Here is a 26,977-nt window from a genome sequence, read left to right on the forward strand (position 1 = left end):
CAGTATTCAGCCTGTTTCTGAATTCACCACCATCTCACCTGCATTTAAAGCCACCTCTACACGTTCTTCATCTCAATCCACCACCACCACTCCCCAGGGAACAGAATTTATCACTGTTCTAACAGTACCTTCTACCATCACCATTCCCCCAGCTGTGTCTGAATTCACCGCCACCATTTTGCAAGTAAATGTGCACAAGCCCACCACCACTCCATTAACAACAGAATCAACTGTTTCTCCCCAAGCAAGTGAAACCACCATGACCCCATTTGTGTCCTCCACCACCTTGTCTGTGTCCAAATCGACTACTGCTTCTATCATAACAGATTCCAGTAGCAATCTGCCTGCGCTTGAATCTACCGATTTTGCCCAAGCTACAGAATCTGTGACCCTTACCCAAGTAGCAGATTCCACAAGCACACTGTCTATATCCACAACTATTCCTGTTGCAAAGGAGTCCATTGCCACCCTTCAGCCATCAACAGAATCCAGAACCTCTCCGCACACTGCAACAATATCTGCAGCTATTCCCCAGGCAAAAAAATCCACCACCATTCATGGTATAAATCGACCAAGCAACAGTACCCCTGCAACAGCATCTACCATGCCACAAACAAACAAATCCACCACCACCTCAGAAGTTAGGAAATCTTCTACCACTCTGCTCACAGCTCGGCCTACAACCACATCATCATCATCATCATTGCCAAATACATCTTCATCAGGACAAGGTAAGTTTTCCTATAAAATTCTTATCATCTGATAGGAGTTTAATTTATATTGCTACATGCTTCTTTGGGACTGTAAATTGTTCTGGTGTGTTATTTTGTGCCTGTGTTTCCCCTGTCTGTTGTCCCATTGAAGACTGCTTCATGTCTTGAGCCTATTGTTGCTTTCTATGACCATCAATGGAAAAACAATGGGAAACAAGGACTATAGTTAGTTATTCAAAAATGTTGTGGCTTTTTTAAAATTTATTTTTTACTAGCTGCATGTGCTCTTAAGGACAAAAAAGACTCCCTAGCAGTTTTACTATATTCATGAACTTGGAGAGGCGTCAGCTAACTCCTAAGAACTACCCCGTGCAGAAAACTAGGACCCACTTGTGCTTTCTGCCCCACTGGCATTCGTAAGAAGATACTGATGATACCGTATCTTAGTCGTGTCGCTGGCATATAAGTCCCATTAATCTTTGTCTCGAGAAAATACTGTACCTCCAGAAAGACAATGCTGAGGTGTTTCACTTGCACGTTGTTGAGCCACAGAGATTACTTCATTTTGACGTTGTGTCTCTTCATATGTGTTATTAGCACCACGTCATTGTTGCATGGTGGTGCACATAGATCTTTTGTAGCAAGCGCCGAAACAAATTTAAAAGGGCATGCATGCACATTGGTTGTGCATGGCTGTGGTTGAGCATGAGCAGAGCGAACTCCTCCATACACACACACACACACACACACACACACGCACACACACACACACACACACAGAGGTCTTTAATTTATATATGTTGAATTGATTTTAATTAGAAGCAGATAACATTCCATACAATCAAATCAAATTTAACAAAGCAAAGAAAAATTCAACCCCCACCCAAGAGAAAGAGAAAAGAGCCAACAACCAAAGCAACTCTATAAAAGCAACAAGAAAGGAAGAGCATCCTTTTTCCTGAAATGGAAGCATATTCTGAAATGTTATTGATTAGATCCTGACATATGTTTAAAAGGTTTTGAACAGATCCTCTAAGTGAGAATTTGATTCTTTTCCAATTTCAAATAGCATAGATCAACAGTTACCCACTCACTTAAAAGTGTTGGGGTGGGATTCTTCCAGCTGAGTAAGATAACTCTTAATGCTAGTAGTGAGGGTAACAGTTTGTTTGTCCTTGTCCACTTTATGCCTGTCGGGGAGTACGCCAAAGGCAGCTGTTAATGGGTTCGGAGTGATTGTGACACCAAGGCTGTCTGGTGGTAAAAATGTCCTAAATGTTGTTAATTTGGTGCACGCCCAGAACATGTGGCCCAGTGAGGCCGGAGCTAGATTGCAACATTCACAAGTTGAATGTTGCCCTGCAAACATTTTGGACAATTCTAAATGAAATAAATGTGCTCAATAAAAGGTTTTAAGTTAAATGATTGAATGCTTTGTGCATATGGAGCTAGAGTGTATTCTGTGCATGACTGCTTTCCACTTCTTTTCTGAAATATTAAGTGACAGATCCTTTCCCCAAAGTACTCTAGGATCTTTGAAAGGAAGAGACTAAAATATTTTTAAAATTGTAGAGATGCTATCTCAGTCTTCAAGACTGATCAATATTTCTTCTGGAATAGATCTAGGTGGCAGGTGAAGAAAATTGGGCAAAATTCTGTTTAGCAAAGATTGCAGCCTGAAAGTAGTGTAAGAATTGTATTGATGAGAAGTTAAATTTGAAGCATAATTTTTCGTGGACACAAAGACATTATCTATTTACAAGTCTCTAAGTGTTTTAATCCCAGACACTTTCCAAACATTAAATACTGTGTATGTTTGAGATGGTAGAAAAGCTTCTCTGTCTTAAAGTGCTTCCTACTTTGGTTCCATATTCTGAGAGAATTGGCTTATTAGTGCAATGAAAGTAGTTTGTATTAACTGGGGCACAGAGCAGGGAATATAAAGAAGTACTACAAGATTTTATTTCTATTGTAGGCCAGGCTTGTGTATATTCATCAATTTGTGTCGATGTAAAGGGGCATTATGCATAACGCCGTGCGTAGAATTCACACTAAAACATGCCGTAAACAAAAGTGGATGCATAAATCTGTGCATACACCAACTTCCACGTTCTTCCACTCTATAAATCCCGGTCAGCATGAAAAGTAACACTTGTGCATGCGCCTCCCGCTCCACCCCAACTACTCCCAGAATTATGCCTCTTTGAATATGCAAATCAATATAAATAACCCCTTATGTTTTGCATTCAGTGAAAAGACCATGGCAAAAGCACGGGGAAAAAGAAGAATTTCAGCAAATACCAAGTAGAGGCAAGGAAAAATTTGTTGGTTTAAGTAGTGATGCAAACAACAAAAAGAAGTTGATCAAGTGACAGAGTGGTGGAGAAACTCAAAAGTTCAGGTTCAGAAAGTCACACAGTGCTCGAAATAAATAAGAAGTGGTCAGATTTCAAAGTTGCTGTGAAAAGGTGAATCGTAGCCCACTGTCTGAGTTTCATATGGAAGCATATTAAGGTACAGAGAAAAGAATAAAAACTGGGAAACAGTGTGAAAAAAAGGTCAAAATTTCCAATTTAATCACATAGTTTATTTTGTCGTTAAAGGAGAACATCATAAACTACATCTTAAAATCATTTAATTTAATAGTTTCTCAAATCCCATCGTAACTAAAGTAGCATGTTACATGCTTTGTATTCTATGTGTTCTTCTATGTGCTCTTATGTGTGTGAATCACTACGTGCTTCTTAAATAGGCTTTCTCTTATGCCAACAGGACACATACTTGATATCATTTTCATGATGATAGAAATTAAAGCATGTATAAAACATTGAGAAAAGAAAAAAAATAGGGACACAGTAGAAAAAAGGCTCGAAATGTCAACTTTAATCTTGAAATTTCCACTTTAATCCCATTGTTTATTTTGTCTGTAAAGGCGAGCCCTGACACAGACAAACATATGACACAAGTTCAAAGCACACAGGGCTTTTATTTTCTTTTCTCCCCCCTTGTGGAAACGTCTTCCTCGTTCCCACAAAAGCACAACAACACAGTCCCAACACCAAAACACAATTATTTCTCTTCTCTTCTCTCTCTTTCTCTTTCTTTCTCCTCCAGCACTCTTCCTGGCAAGCTTCGTCTTCCTCCTCCCGACTCTGGCTCCCGGATTAGTGGCTGCTGGCTCCCTTTATAAGTCACTGGCTCGTTTCTGACTGCACTTCTGGGTGTGGCAGAAGAACCACCCACATAGGCTCAGGAGCCACTGCAGTGCCCCCTTGTGGCACCCCCAGACCCCAACAGGGCCGAAGAGAATTCCATCTGCCAGGGGGCATGTGGCTATCCGATGCACCACTGCCATCGAGGGGAGCTGCCATCTAGTGTCCCGGGGGAGGTATTGTACAGCCCATGCCTGTTCCTCCGGACGATACGCAGAAGTGGTGTCCCAGCCGGGCAAGGGCCCCGGTCATCCACCACAGTGCCCCTCCCTTAGCTGAGCCATGTGGGGCGAGGCGATCTGTCCTGCGAGGGCTGGTTTCTTCCAGGACGGGGAACTGACGCTGTTGGGCCCACGGGTCCTTCCTGAAAAACAATAAGAAGGGGAGGTGCCACCCCTACTCCATCCCCTGGCGTCCTCTGCCATTTTAAACGGACAGCACCTCCAGACATGACCCTGATTTTGGCACTCATAACAGCGCTGCCCCCTTTTCTGCTCTCGTGCCCTGCAGACGTGAAAACAGGACGGGAAGCCCCACTTTGTCCCGCGCCCAGCCGAGGTCAGCGAGCCCTCCACCACCTTAAAGCGGATGGGCTCACTCTGCACACTATTGGAAGTCCCGCTCTCCCTTTTCCAGGTCTACCTTTTGTTCTGGGGCACAACAACGGTCCGGGTCCCCTTATGGGAAGAATTCCTTTATTGTCATTGTATGGTACCATGAGATTCAATATGCAAATCCTCCATAAACTTATTTTCTTATAAAATGATAAAATAACAAATATATTACTAATAATAGGAAAAAAAGTGAAAAATATACAATATGAAAGCATAAGTGGCTCAGGTTGTGCAATATTACAACTGCAATGCAAGTTTACATTGAGGCAATTGTACTTATAAGTACAAACAGTTCTATTGAGAGCACTTGATGGACTGATTGAGTGCATTTATAGCTCTTGGGATGAAACTGTTTCTGAACCATGAGGTCCGTACAGGAAAGGCTCTGAAGAATTTGCTGAATGGGAGAAGTTCAAATAGACTGTGCGCATGGCTCAGGCAGTGTGTGCTAGAAGCTGTATCCCAATATTTCTCCCCACTTTTGACACAATCTGTCATAGAGCTTTCCGCTCAGCTGCTGTACAGCTGTGATTCCACACTCAGATAAACTGGGTTAAAATACTCAGAGTGGTACACTGTGGCTATGGTATTTGGAATAGTTTGGCCATTCGGTACACCATTATATGGTTACAAGTTGATTACAATCAGATGCCTTGAACTAAAAAACGATATGCGGTTAATTTCAGGGTATTTGATAAAGCTGCGTCAGGGATATGAATCTAAAAAATAAAGAGAAACCACACAGGAACAGTAGCACTGCTTTGATACTGGGCGCTGCCAATTTGCAAAACCGAGTGTAGAACTTGCGTACATATGAAATGGCGTGAAAATGTGTGTGGCTTTACACTAAGTTTAGTTTTTACACATCACGATGTGAGCGTGGAAATGGGTGTATGCAACATTTTTGTGCATACGCACCATTTACATATGAGGCCCCAGGTCTTTATAGTTTGTGTATTTGCCTCCCAGTAATAAAATCTGAACGTTATGTAGGGCCATGCCCCCTTCTGCTTTAGGTCATTGTACAGTCACCCTTTGGACGTGTGGATGTTTTGAATTCCAAATACATGAGGTTATGGTTGAATCTAGTTTATTAAAAAATGATTTATTAATGTATATGGTGACAGTTTGAAATAGGAAGAGAAGCTTGGGAAGGATGGTCATCTTAATAATGTTGATTCTCCCTGCTAATGTAAGATGTTTCATTTTTTCCATGCAGACAGCAAACCAGGATGCGGTCGATGGCAGACTTCTTAGGCGTAAAACCAGACTGTTCCGGTCGCTGGTAGGTGAGCAAGTGATCACAGATCCCATTGAGGATGACCCTAGCAAGGACCTCACCCGGCACCGAGAGCAGTGTTATCCCCCTGTAGTTGCTGCAATCCAGGTGATCACCCTTCCCTTTCCAGATAGGGACGACAAGTCCTGTTTTCCAGTCAGTTGGGATGATGCCAGTCTCCCAAATGGAAGCAAAGATTGCTTGCAATGCCAGGAGGACAGCCTTTCCACCAGCCTGGAGAAGTTCACCCCGGATACCACAGATCCCTGCAGCATTCCCCCCCTCTCAGCTGGTTCAGCACCCATGCAATTTTAGTGAGATTGAGTGGTTCACAGCTAATTGAGGGATCAGCCTCAAGAACCGTGGACCCAGAGATATCCAACGTCCTAGCTGAAGGATCAGCTTTGAACAACCGCTCAAAGTAGCCAGCCCAGCGGATCACAACTGCAGTGTCATCCGTAAGGACCGTTCCATCAGCTGCCCTGACTGCGACTCTCCGAGGAACAGATTCAGATGTGCGTAATGCTTCGATTCCTCTGTAAGCAGGACGTGGGTCGTTAGACCACAGATGGTGTGTCACTTGCTCACAGATCCCTCTAACAAACACCTCTTTATCTGCCCTCAGATCCGTCCCTCTCAGTTCCTGGTACAGACCAAAGTTGCCATTGAGCCGTGTGCTGCGACTCCTCTCGATAATATCCAGTGTGCCCTGTGAAATGAAACACCTCCTTCTGGGAACACTGGTAACTGCAACACAACCTTCAGCAACCTTCAGGGTCTTGTCATAGAAGGTCTCCCACATCACATTAGGATCGGCAGTCGTACCCAAATCTGAAAGTTCCTCACACAAACTGCGTGCAAACTCATTAGAGCAATCCAGCGACTGGAACAGTCTGGTTTTACGCCTAAGAAGTCTACCATCGACCGCATCCTGGCACTGAGGGTTCTCATAGAGCGCAAATGCGAATATCGGCAGAGTTTTTTTGCAGCCTTTGTCGATTGTCACAAAGCATTCGACTCAGTTGATTGAGCTGCCCTGTGGGACATCCTGAGGGTTCGCAGGATTCCCTGAGGTTGCTGGATATCATGGCTGGCCTATATACTGGTACTGTGAGTGCTGTGCAGAGTGGAGGCAGGACCTCTGCGTTTTTCCCAGTTGATTCTGGGGTTCGTCAGGGGTGTGTTCTTGCTCCAACTCTGTTCAATGCTTGTATGGACTGGGTGTTGGGCAAGGTCATGGGGTCCAGCGGCTGTGGAGCATCTGTTGGGGAAGAAAGATTCACGGATTCTTGACTTTGCTGACGATGCTGTGATCTTTGCGGAGTCAATGGAAGCTCTGATCAGGGCGCTCGAGTGACTGAGTGAGGAGTCTGAGTGTCTGGGCTTGCAAGTGTCCTGGATAAAAATCAAGATCCAGGCCTTTAATGACCTCTTGGGCACAGCCATCAGCAGTGTGTCTGTTTGCGGAGAGAGTATTGACCTTGTTGAGAGGTTTACTTACCTTAGCAGTGACATTCAAGTCTCTGGTGACTCTTCCTATGAAGTCAGTAGACGGATTGGTAGAGCATGGGGGGTCATGAGGTCGCTGAAAAGGGGTGTGTGGCGCTCCCGATATCTATGCAAAAGGATGAAGGTCCAAGTCTTTAGGGTCCTGGTGCTTCCTGTCTTACTATATGGTTGTGAGACATGAACGCTATCCAGTGACCTGAAACGAAGACTGGACTCCTTTGGTACTGTGTCTCTCTGGAAAATCCTTGGGTACCATTGGTTTGACTTTGTGTCGAATGAGCGGTTGCTCATGGAGTCCCGAATGAGGCACATTACCTGCATTGTGAGGGAGCATCAGTTATGGCACTATGGCCATGTGGCACGTTTCCCAGAGGGTGATCCGGCTCATAAGATCCTCATTGTTGGGGACCCAAGTGGCTGGACCAGGCCAAGGGGTTGCCCACGTAACACCTGGCTGCGGCAGATACAGGGTCTTTTCCGGAGGATAGGACTGGACCGCATGTCTGCCTAGGGGGATGCCAACTGGAATCCCGAGCTGTTTTGACGTGTAGTGGGTGTGGCAACGCACTGTACCAGTGCATGCTCCCCAACTTGACTTGACTTGAGACAGCAAAAAAGAGCTTTACATTTACTTGTGATAGTTACCCATAGATATTTAAACTGATATGCTAAGATAAATGGATAAGTGTTCAGTCCGATATTGTGTGCTAGAAAATTCACTGGAAAAAGCACACTTTAATTCAAACTGATTTTGAATTCAGAAAAATTTTGAAAATGTGTTAATGCTGTGTTAATTTTGTGGGTCAGATATATACAGTACCATATCATTTGCATATAGTAATAGTTTCTGTCAAGTCCTTTTCTGAAAATCCCATTTATTTCTGATGCATTTCAAAAGTATACAGCCAACGGTTCAGTGGAGACTGCAAAGTGCAAAGGTGATAAGGGGCATCTTTGTCGAGTGCCACATTCCAGTTTGAAGTAATCCGTAATAATGTTGTTAATACAAACTAAAACTTCTGGATTAGCATAGATTAATTTGATCCATGCACATATGTTTTGGTCAAACCCAAATTTGTGTAGTGGGGTGAATAGGTAGTCCCATTCAACCATATCAAATGTTTTTTCTGCACCTAAAGATAAAAAAGATGTCAGAGGTGCTAGAATTGAATATATTTATATTAAACAAATGTCAAAGGTTAGAAGTTACGTGTTTGTCTTTAATAAATCTAGTTTGGTCTTGTGATATTACAAAAGGAAGCACTTTCTCAATCCTTCTGGCTAGAACTTTGGAGAGTATCTGAACATCATTATTCAGGAATGAGATTGGTGTGTATGATGCACATTGTATTAGTCCTCATTATTCATTGAAAAGATAGTAATTAATGCTTGGCGGAAAGTTTCAGGTAAAATTTTGCTATCTCTAGCTTCAATAAACATTACTAATAATAGTGGAACTAACTTAATTCAAATTTTTTTTATAAAATTCCACTGGGTAGCCATCAGGGTCAGCTGCTTTCCCACTTTGAAGTGAGTTTATAGCATCTAATCATTCTGAAAATGTCAGATGTTTATCCATTTCCACAGCACTAAGAGTATCTAGCTGTGGTATCTGTAATGAATCAAAAAGCTCATTAGACTGTGTCTTATCTTCTTTAAACTGAGTAGAATATAAGGACTTATAGTACTTATAGTACTCTCTAGGCGGCACGGTGGCGCAGTGGGTAGCGCTGCTGCCTCGCAGTTGGGAGACCTGGGGACCCGGGTTCGCTTCCCGGGTCCTCCCTGCGTGGAGTTTGCATGTTCTCCCCGTGTCTGCGTGGGTTTCCTCCGGGTGTCTCCGGTTTCCTCCCACAGTCCAAAGACATGCAGGTTAGGTGGATTGGCGATTCTAAATTGGCCCTAGTGTGTGCTTGGTGTGTGGGTGTGTTTGTGTGTGTCCTGTGGTGGGTTGGGACCCTGCCCAGGATTGGTTCCTGCCTGTGCCCTGTGTTGGCTGGGATTGGCTCCAGCAGACCCCCGTGACCCTGTGTTCGGATTCAGCGGGTTGGAGAATGGATGGATGGATTATGGACATCCTGCTTGTGAATTTGTTGGGCTAAGATCTTATTGGCCTTCTCTCCATGCTCATAATAATGATGTCGCTGTTCCATTTCTTTAGTAGTTAAGAGGTTAAATTCTGATTGAAAACCTGTCTTTTCCTATAAATTGCCTTATTTGGAGACCTGGGGCCTCATATCTAAACAGTGGGTACGCATAAAAATGTTGCGTACACCCATTTCCACACTTACATCGCAATGTATAAAAACTAAACTGGGCGTAAAGCCATGCTCATTCTCACGAAAGGTCAAATCATTGGCTGGGTTTTGCAAACTGGTGGCACCCAGCGTCAAAGCAGTGCTGTGGTTCCTGTGTGGTTTCCATTTATTCTTTAGATTCACATCCTTGACATGGCCTATCAATACAATGAAATTAACTGCATAGCTTTTATTAGTTTAAGGCAGGGGTGGGCAAAGTCATTCCTGGAGGGCCGCAGTGGCTGCAGGTTTTTGTTCTAACCCAATTGCTTAATAAGAAGCACTTATTGCTCTAGAAACACTTCTTCATTTTAGTTATCTCCCTCATTAAGATTTTGAACCCTTATTGCTTATTTAAGTCTTAAACAGCTGCATTCTCTGTTTTTAATTGCTCCTTATTAGCAATAAGAAGCAAATGACAAAAGAAACCAGCAGTTATCCATTTTGCTTGTTACCCTTTACACCTGTGTGTATTTATCATGCACTATTTGGTTTAATTAAATACTTGGAAGGAAAGAGAAGAGAAAAAAGTGAAGGATTGAGAATTACCCATCCATTTTACACTTCAAAGTATTTGGATGATATCCTTAGAATGGAAAAAAAATCTAGGATATGAGAATGACTTGACAAAGCAGAGTTAAACACTAATAAGCCATGAAATGTAATTATTGGCAAGGATTGTTTTCTAATTAAGCAATTGGGTTGGAACAAAAACCTGCAGCCACTGCGGCCTTCCAGGAATGACTTTGCCCACCCCTGGTTTAAGGCATCTGATTGCAATCAACCTGTAACAACATAATGGTCCACGGAATGGCCAAACTATTCCAAATACCATAGCTGTTTTAGCATTATTACTCTCAGTGCAAAAAGAGGATAAATATGAATGTTCCTCACTAATGAACTACTAATATTACATTGCTTTGCCTAAGTTACAAATAAGGACATAAAAAATATTTATCAACTTATTATACAAAATTTCACACCACAACATTCAGAAACGGTTTCATCCCGACAGCTCTAAACTCACTCAATCATTCCATGATTTTGCACTCTAAAAAACTCATTCAAAGCATATTTGAAGGCTATTCATTTTCATGTCTTTTTGGCACCATTTTCTTATTTGATGTGGGCTGACATTTTGTATTTTGTACATTGTGACTGTAATAGTTCACTATGGCAATAACTCAAACTAGAGTTGCAGGCTGCAGTTTAAGACTGAGATCTGGATAATAATTCTTTTTGTGCGTTGTGCTTTGCTTTTGTTCCTTTGACCTTGTTTCCAGACGTCTTGCTTTTCTTTTGTTTTTTCTTAATAGACTTTTTGGTGTCTAAAAAAGGCTTTGGCAAAAAAAACAACTTTTTTTTGGTTTTGAATAGAGTTTGTTCAGGAAGTTCGGCAAACTCTGCACAATGCTTCAAAGTCAATGGGGAGGGAGGAACCAACCTACTTGTAATTTTGAGTGGATTATAATAGTGCAATGGTCTTTTAAGTGTCCCTGAGGGCTGCCAACTGTGCTTGACTGATTATTGTGGCCAAAAATGTGACCTGAGCTTTGAGGCAACAGTGCTAACCACCACACCAATGTACCTCAAACAATAGAGATTTAGAAAGAACAATAATCATAAATAAAATACAACCAAACTAGCAATAATTTAAAGCCTTTAAGGCTTGTTGTTGTATTCCACATGGCTAATTATACATGCAAATCGGCCAAGTGAAGTGACTGAGCCAGCCCACAGAGATCAGTGTTACATATCCGGTAGCAGTACTAATAATATTCTCATTATTGCCAGCTAAGTTACCCAAATGAAAATACTGCAAGGTTTATTTAATTTTTTTTTTGTAAAGCTGAAATGGAATATTTTGTCAGTCCAGTCTCTGTGCAGCTGAAACTGTCTTTGCTTAATAGCTGGATCTCCTGTAAAAATACTGTTTTAGTGTTTAGACCTGTTACGTGAGAGAATACTTTCTTTCTATTTAATTCATGATTCAGGCCTTTAACATTCCAGCTTACAAAGGTAACTGTCTTGGAGTTACTTGGAGACATTGCTTCTGAAATTTTGTTGTTATTTTGTAGTCTTAACTGAAAATAAGACAGCTTTAACCTTAATTTCCAATTTTCCCAGGAGTTATTGCCATGAAGCCTATTGTTACGCTGTCACTTATAATTATAAGTATTAAAAGGATAGATTAGAGATAGCTTACTCTCTTTCTCTCTCCCCCCCCCCCCACCCCCCAGTCTCCCCGCCTCCCCATTTTGCCTCCCCACATGAAGCTGGACCCCACTTCACAAAGTCCCAGTCCTCTGACATACCTAGAGACAGAGCACATCCAAAACAAAACAAGCCCCCCAGCAGCGGCATATGAGAATTAAAATTGAGATATCTATTGACAATACAGTCCAAATACTATAAGCATAAAATAAAATCATCAACAATCTTGAGATAGTAAATCCAGGGTGTTACAGACTAGTATTTAAGTATTTAACTTGTTTTAGAGCAAAATGTAGGAAGCAGATGGTGCAGCACTCTTACAGTTTGCAAGTGTGACATGGTTGCAACAGCTCTCATGTCACTCCAGCCTTGCAAAGCATGATGGGGGTCTGGAAGATATTTTGCATGCATTGTCACAGATGAACACTGCATATTTGCTGTGAAAAACACTTTGGGGAACATTACTCCTGGTCATCTCTCAATTTCTGACTCACATTTCATTCCCAGTCCTAATTGCTAGAGAAATTCTCTGTTTTAGTCTAAAGGCAGATTATAACACATGATCCACTTGTTTAAGATGGTAGTAAATATTAGCTTTGGAATATTTGTGAAAAAAAAGAAAAAAAAAATTCATACTGGCATTGTATTTAAATATCTCTGCTTAAGGTTATTTTTTTATTGCAGCTTGCTTCAGACATTTTACAATGTAGTTTGGCTTTGTTGGTTGTATTTTTCATTTCTGTGTTTTCTCACTTCTGGCTCTATTTTTGATTAAGATTTATTCATCCCTTTTTCATGTCCTCATTCTAAAATATTTACTGTATCTCTGTTTTGCAGACATCTTGCTTATCATGCTATATAACACAAAAACTGACAGTGGATAGAAAACCAGTCCATTATAAAACCAGTTAACCTAACCTGTGTGTCTCTGAGGATGTGCGACAATACCATTGTGACACACAGACAGATCATGCAGACTCCACTCTGGCAGTGACCTACAGCCTCAGAGGAATGATCAGCCATGTTACGCACTCCATCACAATGAGTAAATGACTTCATTATTAAAGAATACATTTGAAAAACCTGCATTCTCAAACCCACTTAATCCAAATGAGTATCACCAAGGGCTGCAGCCTATACCAGCAATGCCAGGCAGCAGGAAGGAAACAGCATCATAGGACACACTTACTCACACTGGGGTCCATTTAGATCTGACATTTAGCTGATTTCAGGATGTGGAAGGGAAATAGGTGTACCATGCAGACATAGCAAAAGCTTGTAGACCCCCCAACAGACCGTGAGGAGACACCAAATGTGACTAGAAGATGCTAGGCAGCAGGGTTAACTTACGACAGTAAATCCTGCCTTTCAGAGGTACTTATAAGAAGGTAACTACATGCCATGTGATACTTGTGACTCTGGTAGAATGGCATCTTAATTGAAAAGGAGGTCAGTTCAAAGCAGTAATTTAACTGCCTTTGTTGTGTAACACACACTGTGTTATTCTCAGGACAAGTGGCTCTCTGTAAGATGTGGGTGTTGTCATAGAATGTACATTAGCCTTTTATTCTTTTATTTTTTATAGTCTTCCTTGTATTTTTCTATTTCTTCTCTTCCTCCTCTCTCTCTCTCTCTCTGTTTCTCTAGCAAATATTTTACCATTTTAAATGTTGGGTGCCTGTCATATTGCCATCATTTTTCACCTGTTTGAATCAAAGAATGACCATTAACACCATGTACTAAATACAGTATATTATGGGCCTTCCTTTTAGCAGAGTTACAATGAATAGACATGGGTTAATGGATTAATTTTAAAGCATATTGTTGTATGCTCTTATTTGTTTAATTGCATTGCATTGTGCTATAAAGTTTGATCTAAAATAAGACGGAAAAAACAAAGATGTAATACTTGATTCAACAGTGCTATGAATCACTTGTAAGACATGCAGGACACAGGGTGATATCAACTGACCTACAGACAAGCCCAAAAAAATTGATGTTCAAGTTACGTTAGTGTGCCTTTAGCACAATGGACACCACAGCGGCCAGCCATCAGACCTGGGTTCAGTTTCTGGCCAGGGAACGCATTTATAAAGCCCACATATGAATAAAAAGAGGCTTGAAATGTGTGTATGCAACTTCAAATGAAAACATCAGCTCTTATTAAAGAAAACTTAAAGGGGGAAGGTGCATATATTTAGGCCAACTCTGACCCATGCATTTGCAACATTTTTAAGGAACTGGGAAAAGACTGCACCCTTGATCAACTAGGGAAATGCCAGAAACCAGCTAAATTCATACCACCATGCTACTATTTTTTTCTATGTTGACTTGAGAAACATATTACATCTCAAAAGTGGTAAATATGATATAAAGACTATTTTATTTTGCTTTTAAGGGGTATAATGCTACATATTTGCACCAAAGAACTTTTGGTTTTATGTCATTTTATATTGGCTACAAGTCGGCACTGGCTGTCAGGTCAGGAATAGCTCAGTCAAGCTTCATTGCATCATGCCTGCCGTGCTGGAAGCCATTAATTAACCATTGGTGTGGGTGGGCATAACATAGCAGCAGTGTCTGGTTCTCCTAATGTAAACAGAACAATTTAACTGCACTCATATTGCAATAAGGAAACCTAGCAAGAATGTAGCTGCTTTTGATAATCATAAACAGTTACATTCCATTAAAACACAAGTCATCCAAGATGTTACTGGCAAATGTTGTGTCTCAGTGGTGTATGTGGTGGCTGGCTTGTTGGTTAGGTAACTGACTGAACCCTCAGTGTTTCTTATGGCCTGTAAATATTCACTGTAACAGCAATCGTGTTATTATATGTATCAAGTGATAATGAGCATCCACTTAGATGATGGTGCCTTACACCTTTCTCTGACCCTCAAAGTGCAGAGGAGAGATACTACAATGCTAGTCACGATCTTGTGCTCTCAGAGCACAGCCAAATACTCTTGAATGCTGACAGGGTCTCGATGCGTCAGGAGGGAGCTGCTCTACCAGCCATTGAAGTTGTTTAGCATCGTGATTGCATATGCATATGGCTGATTAGCATGCTTCATATATGGATGTTTCAGGGTGGCATTCAAAGTGCGCTCATGTACACTGTCACAAACGTGCACATGGGAGGCAGCTGAAGGGTCCACAAATTGATAATTCCGTGCCAGACCAGGGGGTGGCAGAGTGCACTAATTGTTCCATTTTTTCATCAGCAGACCAACCATGGGAAATTTCACCTGGATTCAAGGATGTCACTTACAGTTCCATGACGACATTTCTGGTTCCAGCCCTGCCCAGCTGACATCACTTCCCCTGCCTGGCTTTAAAACTGCCATGTTTGCCTATTGTTGTTGTTCTATGTTTGGACTGAAGTCTGTTGAGACATGTCATTTGAAACCAATCTTTCATTTTGTCAACCTGATTCAAGTATACGGGTGGCTGCCCCCAAACCTCTTTCTTTGTCTGTTCAATCATTTCACAGCACATATTTACAAGTTGATTGTGATTTATAAATGGTAATTTGTGTAGAAATATGCATATGCCACTTTTTATAAATCAGATTTTTTTTTGCCATATGCATTTTCCTGTCTTTTTGGAATGCACATATTTTCACACTTTAATCCACGCAAAGTTTTATAATTGAAGCCCCAGGCACTTTCTGTGCAGAGTTTGCATGTTTTTCTCATTTCCATCTGGCCTCCATTTCAGAGACATGCTGGTTAACTGGTTCCAGGCTATTGAGTGCCCTAGGATGGCATCCAGTCCAGGATTAGTTCCTGCCTTTTAAGTCCAGTGATATTAGGATAGGTTCTATATTGGGAAAAGAACTTCACATAACATAAGATGTTCCAAATGGGTTGTAACTTCTGATGGTACATCACTGACTGGTTTTAGTTAGTCTTATTTGAAACAAGGCTGGTGAGCACCACAGCTCTCATTTTTTCTATTAGATAAAAGTGAGTTGTTCTGTGAGCCCGATGCCATCATAATACAGGAATGCAACATAAAGATCATTGCTTGCAATGGTAATGCTGCAGTAAAATTATCACATTTTAATTCAGCCATGTATTTTTCATGCTTTTATTTTACAGGCAAGTTCACCATTGTAAATCTTCAGGTCTCAGTTCTTGTTTCACAGCAGATCAGTAATGAAGTTGAAGCAGCCATTTTACAAAAGGTGAGTGTATGGAAGGGCATGGAAGACTGGGGGAAAGGGAGGAGCGGAAGAGCCGTCCTTATTTATGGGTAAATTCACCAGTTCAAGAGTCTATGAGAAAGGAAAAAGAAACAAAAAAGTGGAGTCTTCAGTTTACCAAACATTGAGACAAACCTAAAGGAATACTTCAACTGAAAATGATATTTTTTAGATGTTACTTACTCCATGTAGTTTGTAATGATGGCCAAGATCATTTTTGAGTCTCATGTTTTTCTGAAGAATGAAGATAAAAATTTTTCTGATACAACAGAAGTCTATGGTGACCTACTTTGGACAATAGTAAGCAACATCAAAATTGTCCATGAAAAAATCTCACATTACCTGTGTCGCATAAACCACATGTCAAGTCATCCAATCATATACTGACAAAGTCCCTAATATATGTATTTTCACTAAAATTATGTTAAAATTATAAAATAATCTATCTCTGGAAAACTCTCCCGTGAGTGACAATTGAACACACTCAAATGCAAAACAGCATTTAAATTGTAGACACACTTTATGCTGTTACATTTATATTTATATTTATGCAAAGGTTAAAAAAAGAGAGTGAAAACATTATCAGGAAGAGCATATGCCTCATGCTTGTGTATTTACAAGTGAAAATACATGTGTTTCAGACATTGTGAGCATACTGTATGACTGGATGACATGACATGCAGGTTATGCAACACAAGTAACGTGAGATTTCTTTCATTGGATGTTTTTGATATTGTTTGCTGTTGTCCAAACTTCGTCACCATAGATGTCTATTATATTGGAAACGTATCTCTGTTCCTTATGAAAACATGTAATTGAAACTTAAACTATTTTCTTGGCTATCGCTACAAACTACATGGGGTAAGTAACATTTTAAAAAAATATCATTTAAATCAGGCATGTCAAACTCACTACCATTGGTGGGCCGCTTCAACTGCCATATGTGCGTCAGCGGGCCGCACTGTAACATACTGAAAACTTTAAAAAATGTAACACTTAAAGTTTAAAGTTTAAAGAAAAGCAATTTATTTCCATACAATCTCCATACAACAGCGTACAATTAGAGTCTTAGCCTCTTAGCTAGGTCCTTATATTATTGTATTATACTAGTCATTTAGCCCTTTACAATAACGGGCACTAGAACAGTAGTGCATAAACATTAGTAGGAACAGTCTGTATTAAATGGTAAGGGACTTTGACCTCATTCTTTTTGTCGGCTGTATTTTTCTTTCTTTCAGCCTTTCTTTTGTTGATGTTTACTTGCTGAGTTGACCGTTCTTCGTGGGCCGCCGCCATGTATTGTGTGTCTTTAATTTTCTGAGACAGTAATACTGTCTTGTACGGCTCTATTCAATAAGGGCACACACAAAAAGGCGAGCTTCAAAAGGGCGACCTCAATTGAGCGCGGCGAATAAAGGCGTTCGTAGATAATTGAGTTCAAATGGCTCTGGAATATATGAAGAGCAACAATGGTGCAGATCTTTATTTACGCGCGCCTTTATTCGCTGCGCCCAATTGAGGTCGCCCTTTTGAGGCTCGCCTTTTTGTGAGCACCCTTATTGAAGGATACCGTCTTGTACGTCCGCTGGCTTGTATGTCCGCTGGCTTGTACGTCCGTAATATACCTTTAATTTTCTCTGGCGGTAATACAGGCGTGCACGTCGGTAATATGCCTTTAATCTCCTCTGACAGTAATACTGACTTGTATGTGGCTGTAATATGCGTCACTGTATTGTGTACCTTTAATTTCTTCTCGCAGTAATACTGGGTTGTATTTCCGTAAAACGCCTCTAACTTTCTCTGACAGTAATATCGTGCATCGCACCGTGCCCCGCGCATGCGCACTTCACCAAAAGGCACCCACACACAGACACCTGGACGCACATAGGGATTTTATATATAGAGATTCATTGCTTATATAGGAGTCTTACAGTGTGAGATCTATTTCTTTTGTTCCGACACTTGGCATCTCTTGTTAGTAACCAGTTCGTCAATATCAGGCTTGAAATCTTGTGCAGCTGCAACTTTTATGAAGGATGAAAGGTGCTCGACGGTAAGTCTTGAGCGATGCGGGGTTTTGGTAGCTTTCATTAACGAAAACAATTGCTCATAAAGTTAAGTGCTTCCGAACATAAACAGTACTCTCGATGCCAACTTACAGATCTGCACATACGAGGGTGGCAGGTAAGCATACAAGCCTGGCACACCAACTTCGTTGTATTTTGCCTTCAGAATAGAATCTGACTGCACTTCAATCAATTTCATTTGTATATTCTCAGGCACATTCTCAACGTTGTAAGAGTATGGTGACATAAACAGCGCAAAGTCCTGTTCATGTGAAATTAAATTACGAAAATGCTCACTGAATTCATTGCTCAGTAATTCAAGTTGGAAAACAAATCCTCCAAAAATCAAATTTTACTTTACTAAGTTTACTTGAAAGTTTATATTGTAAAATAAGCCGATATGCAAAAAGCCCCCTGACCTATACTAATTTTACAAACTCAAAATCACAAAAAATTTGTTAGTAAACAACTCACCAACTTCTCGCCTCCACTTCACATCTTCAGCTGTAGTCTGCACTAACTGTTCCTTACAATACTAGCACAAAATTACATGAAACTAGAGCAAAAAAACGTGAAGATATGTGAACTATTACTACTTGTGATGGTCAGTACTGCCCAGTGGCCAGTCTCAGCAGCCCAGCCAGTAGTGTAGCCTGCCAGGGGCGGCTCTAGGCTCGTGGCGACCCTGGGCAGAGAAAGAATCGGTGGCCCCTTCTCCTGCCAATGTCAATATGGTATCTTATGCACGGCGGATGGCCACGTCCATTGCAGACACTGCAAAGCCGCCTTGTGCTCATGACACGCTTCTATATGCGCGTGTCCGTAACTTGAAAACCAAGTGGCGGCCCATGATATTCTCATTACGGCAGAACGTTATAATACTACATATAGCTTACTGCTCCGATTCGAGCGACATTAGTAAATACACTGTTTAACAAGAAAAACAATGTTTTTTGGCCACATTGCCGTCAGCTGTGTCGTTATTTTCTCTTTCTGTTTTATATTCAATATATATTGGTGTGGCGGCCCTGTGCAGGTGCACAGTTTGCACATGCCTAAGGCTGCCCCTGCTGCCAGGCTGCTGCAGCCTAGCACTTCAGTTGTGACGCCGTAGCTTTTTAACTTTGGACAAGGCTTGTGGCTATACTAGCAGATGACGTTTCTGGTACCGTAATGCCATGGGTAAACACGCTTTTGTCAGAAGGCAGAAGTAAGAAAAGTCAATAAGTAATACCGAAGATGCAGAATGATTCAATCACAAACGATAGTAATCATTTTGTACAAGTTTAGTGCTAACTAGGATCTGTCATGCGGGCCGCACAGATTTCTGTTGCGGGCCGCAAGCGGCCCGGGGCTGCGTGTTTGACATGCCTGATTTAAATGTTAATACCAACACGGTTCTTGACGCACAGACTGAGAATCTGGCTCACTCGGTCCACACCAGACTATTCAAATAAATTAATAACTACAATTAAAAAATGTAACATTCAGAAACAATTAGTCACAATATCGACTGTTTAATTTTTTTTGATAGATTTAATTTGTTCACTTCCAGCAGGGTTAACACATCCAAAGCAGGATTAGACACACATAGGTGTGGAAGGGACCTTAAACAGAAAGATAGAAGGACTTCTTCACACATGTGAGGGTCACTTTTCATAATTAGAAATCTCCAAAAACTAAGATGAGCAGACCAAATTTAGTTCAACTTTTTAAACGTGGCATTGGGTCATCAACTACAAGCCAAGACGTTAAGTGTGAAAGCATAACAGTGGTAAGAGCTGCTGCCTCCCAGATTCACTGCGCTGCATTTAAATCCTACTAGCCAACCCGCGGCATAGCATATGCCGCATAATTATGCATTGATGGGTGAACACTTCCTGAACGACACAGTTGTCCAAATGGCGTGGGTTTGAGGATACGACTGTGAGTGAATGAAAAGATAGACCTCTGGAGAGAGCAACATATAATTGTCCGTGACTGAAAGCGGGATCGTCTGTGACGAAGAAGGCCACGCTGGTGAAAGTTACTTCGTCGGTAGGGATAAGTGTCAGAACTTGTAGATTAAGGTGTAGCGAGTCTTCGTTGTTGACGCTTAATATAGCTTGCATACTGAGATGTTCCGGAGTCACCGTTGAGAAACACTTTTTTAATGTCTTTTAAGCACAGGGGAAAAAATGAACATGTGAAACATCCGTAATGTAATAAGCCACCAAGAAAAGTAACATTGCAACAATGCTATCTACGACCCGATCTCTGTAAACAGAAGTGAAAACAAAATCAAGCCAGGTGCATTCTTTAACTGCCTTGTGGCGAAGTAGTAGTGCTGCTGCTTTGCAGTAAGGAGACTGTGAAAGATTGTGGGTTCGCTTCCTGGTTCCTCCCTGTGTGGATAGCGTTTTGAATACTAAGAACACCGCTATATCAATGTAACGAAGTATTATTATTCTTATGTGTCCAGCGCTCTCTCTCTCGCACGCGCGCCTGTATGTGTGTGTGTGTGTGTGTGTGTGTGTGTGTCGCTTGCTCTCTCTCGCTCGCTGCACGTGTTCCTGCAGACATACACCGCATAATTATTTATTGATGGCTGAACACTTCCGGAAAGACACAGTTGTCTAAAAGGAGGGAAAAAAATGAACATTTGCAAAATCCATAACGCTGCTTTCAGTAAGTACAATGCACACACGTTTAATTTGTCGGACACTTTTTGCCAGCCGTCTTTTCTGGTTTGGGCTGCTTGTGCAGTGTTACTGCTTGTGCATATTAAATCTTGAAATCCTTCGAGTAACTAATTAACTAACTAACACCCACCCACCCACCCAGCTTGTGTGAAAAAAATGCGCCCGTTCTTTCATCATTTTGTTGCAGTCTATCAACGACTTGCTGATCATGTTTTCTAGACTCAATATACATTGGCTTTTCACTCAGCACAGGGGCGCGCATTCATCTCAGATTATTACATCCAGGTAGACTTATCTGCTACACGGCTGCGTTTGAAAAACCGACTTATCCCGGATGAGTTTCACCGGCATTAATGATTAGGAATCTGGTTGGAACAAAACCCTACAGCCACAGGGGTTCACCAGGACCGAGTTTGGGAAACACTGCTGAACAGAGACGAAACTGACTCAGATGAGGAGTTGGGGCGGGCGAAGTAGTTGCAGCTATTGATTATTCAGTGTTGTTTGACTGGGTGTCTGATCTGCTCAACGGGATCAGAAATAAAAGGAAAACAATGTAAAGGCAATGTCACAGGTGTTCCTGTGGTATAGTGGGTCCACAGCTCCCCTTCAAAAGGCCATTTTTAAATAAATAATCATCGCGCTCACAGCGTAGCGAGGGGCGTGGAAGTTTGGCTGAAACGGTTTCCGGGTGGAGTCGTGCTGGGGGCGTTTCTCCCCTGTGCAGTGTGCGAGTGTGTGAGGAGAGAGAGAAAGCCGGTACGTTAGAGTGAGCGAGAGCAGGCTCGAAGGCAATGTCACAGGTGTTCCTGTGGTATAGCGGGTCCATAGCTCCCCTTGAAAAGGCCATTTTTAATCAGGCAACTGACAGTAGTGGAGTCAGGCACAGAGAAGGTCAGCTGCTGAGAGAGCGTCTCGACTGTTGCAGGGCCTGCATCGGTGAAGCAGGTGAGACGCTAATGAAACAGAGACACAGGGCTTATTGGTTTTTAAAGACTGCTTCCTTCATTGTGTTTTAACCTCAGTTTTAAAGGATTGTTTTAAGGATCCCATGGGATACCCCTCGCAAACTGTTTTACACGCAGCATATAGCAATTCACATCCGCGAGAAACATGCCTCTATGAACAGTCAACGTGGCTCAGAGGTGTATGTGGACTCTAGCACAGACGAACATAAATGATGCCGTTTTTTCTGTGTCATCGCGTCCGAGTTGGTGGCCGTGGCTCTGCGAGTTGTCGTCATATCCAATGGTCTTAGAGTTGGTGGGTGTGGCTCCGTCCTGCGTGCTTCCATGGGTGTCTTGCTTGCTCTGGCGGCAGCTTAGTGAATTATATATATAGATGCCTAGTTGCATTTAAATCCTATGCCTAGTCTTTGTGTGGAGAGAGCATTTTTATTCCTTGTCTGTACTCCAAAGATGCTGGCATTAGGTTAACTGGCATATTCCAAATTAGTCGTGTGTGTGAGTGAGTGCCTGTGTGGACCTTGTGACCAACTGGTACCCTCTACAGGACTAGTGTGGCAGAAATTAACATATTAATTAAAGAAAGAACAAGTTTGATAAAACCTCTATGAGTCAGAAACCAGGCAGGAGAAAACTTGTCCATTGCATCCTTTATTTCCTCTTACAGCAAATGCTGAAGAGGGAGCATTCATCACAGCAGTCTGTTACAAAATGGTCAAAAAAGTAAGGACAGAGGTCCATTTCAAAAACAACTGAATTTACAAAACAGTGCTGATGAATGCATACATTTACTCTGATTGGTTTGTTGGTTTACACCCACATGACTTAATGAAATAAAAGTCTGTCCTACCACACACTTGTTCTTCTCACATCTATAATGTTCAGCTATTACCCTTGAAATCTGAAATGTATGTGGCCACTGTCCAGTATTCTTGTTTACAGGACATCTGCTAATCTCTTAATCGTCTCTTAGTACATATTGTGTGTGACATCAGTCTTTCTTCTGTCACATTTCCTTAACCATCTCAGTAGCTCTCTTCATGACATTTCTAAAACAAATGCTCATGTATTTCAATGTGCACTGCAAACCAAATTACTTAACTATTGTTAAGTAATTTTTTCTGTCATACTAGTTTCTGCTTTTTGCCTGCTTGATTTGGCCCCCAATGACTATAAAGTGGATTAACAGGGTTTAAGAATATTACACATAAGTTTTAGCAGCACTGCAGGTGTTTACCAGTCCACTGTGCCTTTGTTTTAAGCTGCCTTTGCAAGCGGAATTCACAAAAAATCTTCAAATCTCAAGTGTAAATGGAAGACAACTGATGAGAGAAATTTTCAAGTATTATGTTAATAATGAATGGCTTAATTTAAACTATCCACCCTGCTTCCTTAAAGTGGAAGCCAAAGAAGTGGACCCACCTGATGGTGCAGCATAGGGGTGTCCACAGTTCTATAAGCGGTTACACTGAAGCTATGGCTTTGTGATTGTGATCTACATTCTGTTTTTGTGACTTACACTGTTCTTGTTGATTTCCTGGATTTAGTTCCCTGCTCCTATTTTAAGGTATTATATTTGTTTTGTGATATTGGATTTGTTGGCTGAAAAAAAAAAAAACAGAAGAAGAGAGAGGTGGCGAAGGCTAAAGAAAAGGCATATGATGAGTTGTATGAGAGGGTGGACACTAAGGAGGGAGAAAAGGACCTGTACCGATTGGCTAGACAGAGGGACCGAGATGCAGCAGGTTAGAGTGATTAAAGGATAAAGATGGAGATGTACTCACAAGCGAGGAGAATGTGTTGAGCAGATGGAAAGAGTACTTTGAGAGGCTGGAATGAAGAGAACGAGAGAGAGAATAGGTTGGATGATGTGGAGATAGTGAATCAGGAAGTGAAACGGATTAGCAAGGAGGAAGGAAGGACAGCTATGAAGAGGATGAAAAATGGAAAGGCCGTTGGTCCAGGTGACATATCTGTGGAAGCATGGAGGTGTTTAGGAGAGATGGCAGTGGAGTTTTTAACCAGATTGTTTAATGGAATCTTGGAAAGTGAGAGAATGCCTGGGGACTGGAGAATAAGTGTACTGGTGCTGATATTTAAGAATAAGGGGGATGTGCAGGACTGTAATAACTACAGGGGGATTAAACTGATGAGCCACAGCATGAAGTTATGAGAAAGAGTAGTGGAAGCTAGGTTAAGAAGTGAGGTGATGATTAGTGAGCAGCAGTATAGTTTCATGTCAAGAAAGAGCTCCACAGATGCAATAATTGCTCTGAGGGTGTTGATGGAGAAGTATAGAGAAGGAGTTGCATTGCATCTTTGTGGACCTGGAGAAAGCATATGACAGGGTGCCTTGAGAGGAGTTGTGGTATTGTATGAGGAAGTCTGGAGTGGCGGAAAAAGTACGTAAGAGTTGTACAGGATATGTACGAGGGAAGTGTGACCGTGGTGAGGTCTGTGGTAGGAGTGAAGGATGCATTCAAGGTGGAGGTGGGATTACATCAGGGATCTGCTCTGAGCACTTTCTTATTTGCAATGGTGATGGACAGGTTGACAGACGAGATTAGACAAGAATCCCCATGGACTATGATGTTTGCTGATGACATTGTGATTTGTAGCGATAGTAGGGAGCAGGTTGAGGAGACCCTGGAGAAGTGGAGATATGCTCTAGAGAGGAGAGGAATGAAGGTCAGTAGGAACAAGGCAGAATACATGTGTGTAAATGAGAGGAAAGTCAGTGGAATGGTGAGGATGCAAGGGGTAGAGTTGGGGAAGGTGGATAAGGGATCAACAGTACAGAGGAATGGGGATTGTGGAAGAGAGGTGAAGAAGAGAGTGCAGGCAGGGTGAAATGGGTGGAGTGATTTGTGACAGACGGATATCAGCAAGAGTGAAAGGGAAGGTCTACAGGACGGTAGTGAGACCAGCTATGTTATATGGGTTGGAGACAGTGGTATTGACCAGAAAGCAGGAGACAGAGCTGGAGGTAGCAGAGTTAAAGATGCTAATATTTGCACTGGGTGTGACGAGGATGGATAGGATTAGAAATTAGTACATTAGAGGGTCAGCTCAAGTTGGACAGTTGGGAGACAAAGTCAGAGAGACAAGATTGCATTGGTTTGGACATGTGCAGAGGAGAGAAGCTGGGTATATTGGGAAAAGGATGCTAAGGATAGAGCTGCCAGGGAAGAGGAAAAGATGAAGGCCTAAGTGAAGGTTTATAGATGTGGGGAGAGAGGACATGCAGAAAGATATGGAAGAAGATGATCCGATGTGGCGACCCCTAACGAGAGCAGCCGAAAGAACAAGAAGGATTTGCTTGCTGAAACTTATGCCCTTTAGGCAAAACATATATTTTCTCCTTCTTCCCAGCTTTGCCTTTTGAATTTTGAATTATTTAAATGTTTTTTTTAATTAAAAAAAACAACTTTGTGTTGTCGCTGTGGGCCTGAGGCTTGATCATGATCCTCCTACCTCTGTTAAGATTTTGAAAAAAATAATGTTCCTCCTTAAACTTTAAAAAAATAATGTTCTCGGTTATGGGCCTAGCCTAGGCCAAGGCCTGTTAGCTGTTGAAAACTAGCTGGGTGTTGGTTGAGTTTTTCCTGGGCCAGCCATTGAAGAATCTAGCCTGCTTTTGGTGACATTTCACAAAGCCAAAACCAATCTATGTGCTTTGTTGTGGCAGGAAATCATAACAGACCTCTTGCTTTTAGTCTTGATTAAGAATGGATGATTTACAATTAGGATTTGGCACTTTGGTTTAGGACTAATTTTCGTCTTTGACCCTGCTAGTTTCAAACAAACATTTCTTGTCCCAATCCCTTCATTAAATGCCCTAATGGGCTGTAATCTAAAATCATTGTGGCTGAACAGGCAGCAAAGATGGGGAATATTTCATAGAGGCACTTCACCTTCTCATCTTTTTTAACATGACACACACACAATTTAAAAACAAACCACAAAAGAGGAATCATCCACCATGTTGAGAAAACAAGATATATGCACTATGTTTAATCAAAACCATCTTCCAATTTCCATCCAGTAATGGCCTTCAGTGACCTGTCATTCAATTTGTGCATACTGATTCAATTCAGTAGTCATACCTTGTTTGCCCGGCCTTATTATAATTCTCCTGTCACACACGTGCACTTGGGAGACCACAGCAAATATCATCAAATGGTAATTCCACTCTGAGCTGGGGGTTGGCCTCTCCTCTTCCTCCACCTGCAAACCAAAAGACTGACGGCACCAAGACATCTGATGTCACTTGCTGTTTCCAGTCACTTGAACCCACCGCTTCCTCCTCCCCTTCCTTATAACCAGCCTCTTTTCTTCAGTCGGAATCGAGACTCAATTCTGGAAAGACTTCTCTTCAACAATTGCTTTATTCCTTTGTAAACAGTCAGCCAGTCAGTCATTCACCAACCCGCTTTATCCTAACACAGGGTCACGGGGGTCTGCTGGAGCCAATACCAGCCAGCACGGGTCGCAAATCAAGAACAAAGCCCGGGCAGGGTGCCAGCCCACAGCTGCCTTTGTAAACATCTTCTTTCAATTATATTTCGGGATCACTATCTGTTGCCCCAACCCCTTTATGATCTCTCTGTGTTTTTGTCACCCTCCTTACATTAAAAACTTTAAATATATACCATAAAAGCCTGAATGATAAAATGTAACCACGCCTCAGTATACCAATAATTTTGTTTTTCTTTCAGGTTCAAGAATGGTTATCCCGTGTCAGCCCTACTGTTACTGTTAAAAAAAGATCGGCAAGACAAGTGTGAGCAGGTGCGCAGACACCACTGAAACTAAAAGCAGCGCTTCTTTCTGCTTCACTCTTAGAAGTGAGTTAGTTCAATGGAAGCCTGCAGGAAAGACTTGATCGTGCTGCCATCACTTGCACTTACAAAGCAGAAATTCTGAGCTAACAGGACCTCTTTATTGACTCTTTGCTTACCCCAGACACACCTCCAGTATGAACTACATGCTCTTGGTTATCAACGCAAACATTCTTGGTCCAGCTTAGCAACTACTCAGTGATACATCATAACATTCATTGGCTACAGAGGACATTTTTATAAATAACAAATCCAGCCATGCACAATTTATCAATATGTAGCAAATGAGAATGACCTGATGATGCAATTTATAAGACAACACAACACACAGCAATCAATCTAAGCTATTCCATGTCTTCCTGGTGTGGCAGAAGTGCTG

The 26,977-nt window shown here is 41.7% G+C and overlaps 1 protein-coding gene across 1 annotated transcript; it reads left to right on the plus strand.

The window, feature by feature from the left end:
- Positions 1-59: 59 nt before the first annotated feature.
- Positions 60-26,894, plus strand: LOC114645474 (uncharacterized). Its single transcript, XM_051922102.1, has 3 exons — positions 60-731; positions 15,942-16,027; positions 26,476-26,894. Exons 1-3 carry the CDS (start codon positions 260-262, stop codon positions 26,542-26,544), a joined length of 627 nt encoding a protein of 208 aa, XP_051778062.1. The 5' UTR covers positions 60-259; the 3' UTR covers positions 26,545-26,894.
- The last annotated feature ends 83 nt before the right edge of the window (positions 26,895-26,977 follow it).

The sequence above is a fragment of the Erpetoichthys calabaricus genome, chromosome 2, assembly GCF_900747795.2.
Source record: "Erpetoichthys calabaricus chromosome 2, fErpCal1.3, whole genome shotgun sequence".
Lineage (NCBI taxonomy): Eukaryota > Metazoa > Chordata > Cladistia > Polypteriformes > Polypteridae > Erpetoichthys > Erpetoichthys calabaricus.